Here is a 1,280-nt window from a genome sequence, read left to right on the forward strand (position 1 = left end):
ATCTGGCAAATGAACTATTTGGCATATAAAGAAGAGAAAATTCAGAGAGGCTGAGCAACTTCTCTCAGGCCACACAGCTCCCAAATGCCAAACAGGCTTGGCATCTTTGTTGCACCTGCCCACAGATCCCACTGCTGAACACAGGGCCTCCTTGCCAGATCGCCATGTCTGGAAAAGGAATATTTGCCCCATGGACCCAGAAAAGGAGAATGCCTTGTTCAAAGCCACACAGTGAATCCCAGCCCAGCTTATCCACACTAGAATAGTATTTTAAGCTTTCTCAATAGATTATCTCCCTACCCCAAGTCTCTGAAGAGAGTACTGGGGTTAATTCCATTTCATAGAGGCTCCAGGAGCTCAGTCTCCAGGACAGGCGCATCCATAACCGGTCCCCTATCACCTGTACAAGCACCTCCTCCTCCTCCTCCTCCGGCTCCTGCTCCTCCTCCCCGGCGGTGCCCTGAGTCTGGTGTCCTCGCTTTGTCTGGCCTGGTCAGCCTCTTGCCAGCAGAGTTGCGGGTGGTGTAGCTGTAGACGGAGGTGTAGCCCTGTCCAGTGAGTGGGCAAAAGCGGCGGGTGTGGGCCCGCTCACGTGTGGCTCCGCACTGGGGGCACACATAGTCACGAAGGATGGGACACAGCACCCTGCCAGCCTCATCCTTGAGCACGTGAGACTGGTAGATGGCCCGGGACTCGCCGTTGTGTTTGCAGAAAGAGCACAGGCGTTCTGGAGCTGGTGAGGATTCTGGGCTGGGCCTCTGATCCCCTGGTCCTGGGGCTGGCTCTGGTTGAGGATCCAGCCTGGCCTCAGGTTCCTCTTGCCCACGCAGAGCCCCCACCAGACGTGCCAAACCCAGGTAATCTGTCCACAGATCGAAGGTCCCCATGGTTGAGTGATGTGGCCGGGCAAAGGGGCAGAGAAAGATCCTGCCTGCTCAAGGGGCTTCTTACCCCTTTCTCTCTCCACACTCCCTCTCCGGAGCCTTTGAGTCTGGGCTGTCAGTTCCCTCCTTATACTTCCAAGAGGGTGTGAAGGGGGAGGAGCTGGTTGTAGGAGTCTCCTCTCACAGGGGGGCTGCTGCAGCTGGGAGGGGGGATATAAGCACCTGCCAGGGAATGTACAGGCTGGGTGGGGGGGGTTCCCTGAGCAAGGGGTGGGGGTGACAGGACATAGGCTGCAGAAAGCACCAGCAGCTTAGAGCTACCTCCCCAGATCCAGAGGGCATTGGGAAGGCTACGCCTTTCTGCCCATCCTTGGAAGAGGCCTGGAGCCCCATTGC

General features: G+C 57.3%; 1 protein-coding gene across 1 annotated transcript; it reads right to left on the reverse strand.

The window, feature by feature from the left end:
* Positions 1-338: 338 nt before the first annotated feature.
* NANOS3 (nanos homolog 3 (Drosophila)) lies at positions 339-887 on the reverse strand. The gene has a single exon (XM_004688244.1). It carries the CDS (start codon positions 885-887, stop codon positions 339-341), a length of 549 nt encoding a protein of 182 aa, XP_004688301.1.
* Between the last annotated feature and the right edge of the window lie 393 nt (positions 888-1,280).

Source organism: Condylura cristata, unplaced genomic scaffold (assembly GCF_000260355.1).
Source record: "Condylura cristata isolate star-nosed mole 26May11 unplaced genomic scaffold, ConCri1.0 scaffold00024, whole genome shotgun sequence".
Lineage (NCBI taxonomy): Eukaryota > Metazoa > Chordata > Mammalia > Eulipotyphla > Talpidae > Condylura > Condylura cristata.

Excerpts from the sequence above, each read along its gene's own strand:
- NANOS3 (XM_004688244.1), bottom strand. The coding sequence starts at position 887 with ATGGGGACCTTCGATCTGTGGACAGATTACCTGGGTTTGGCACGTCTG.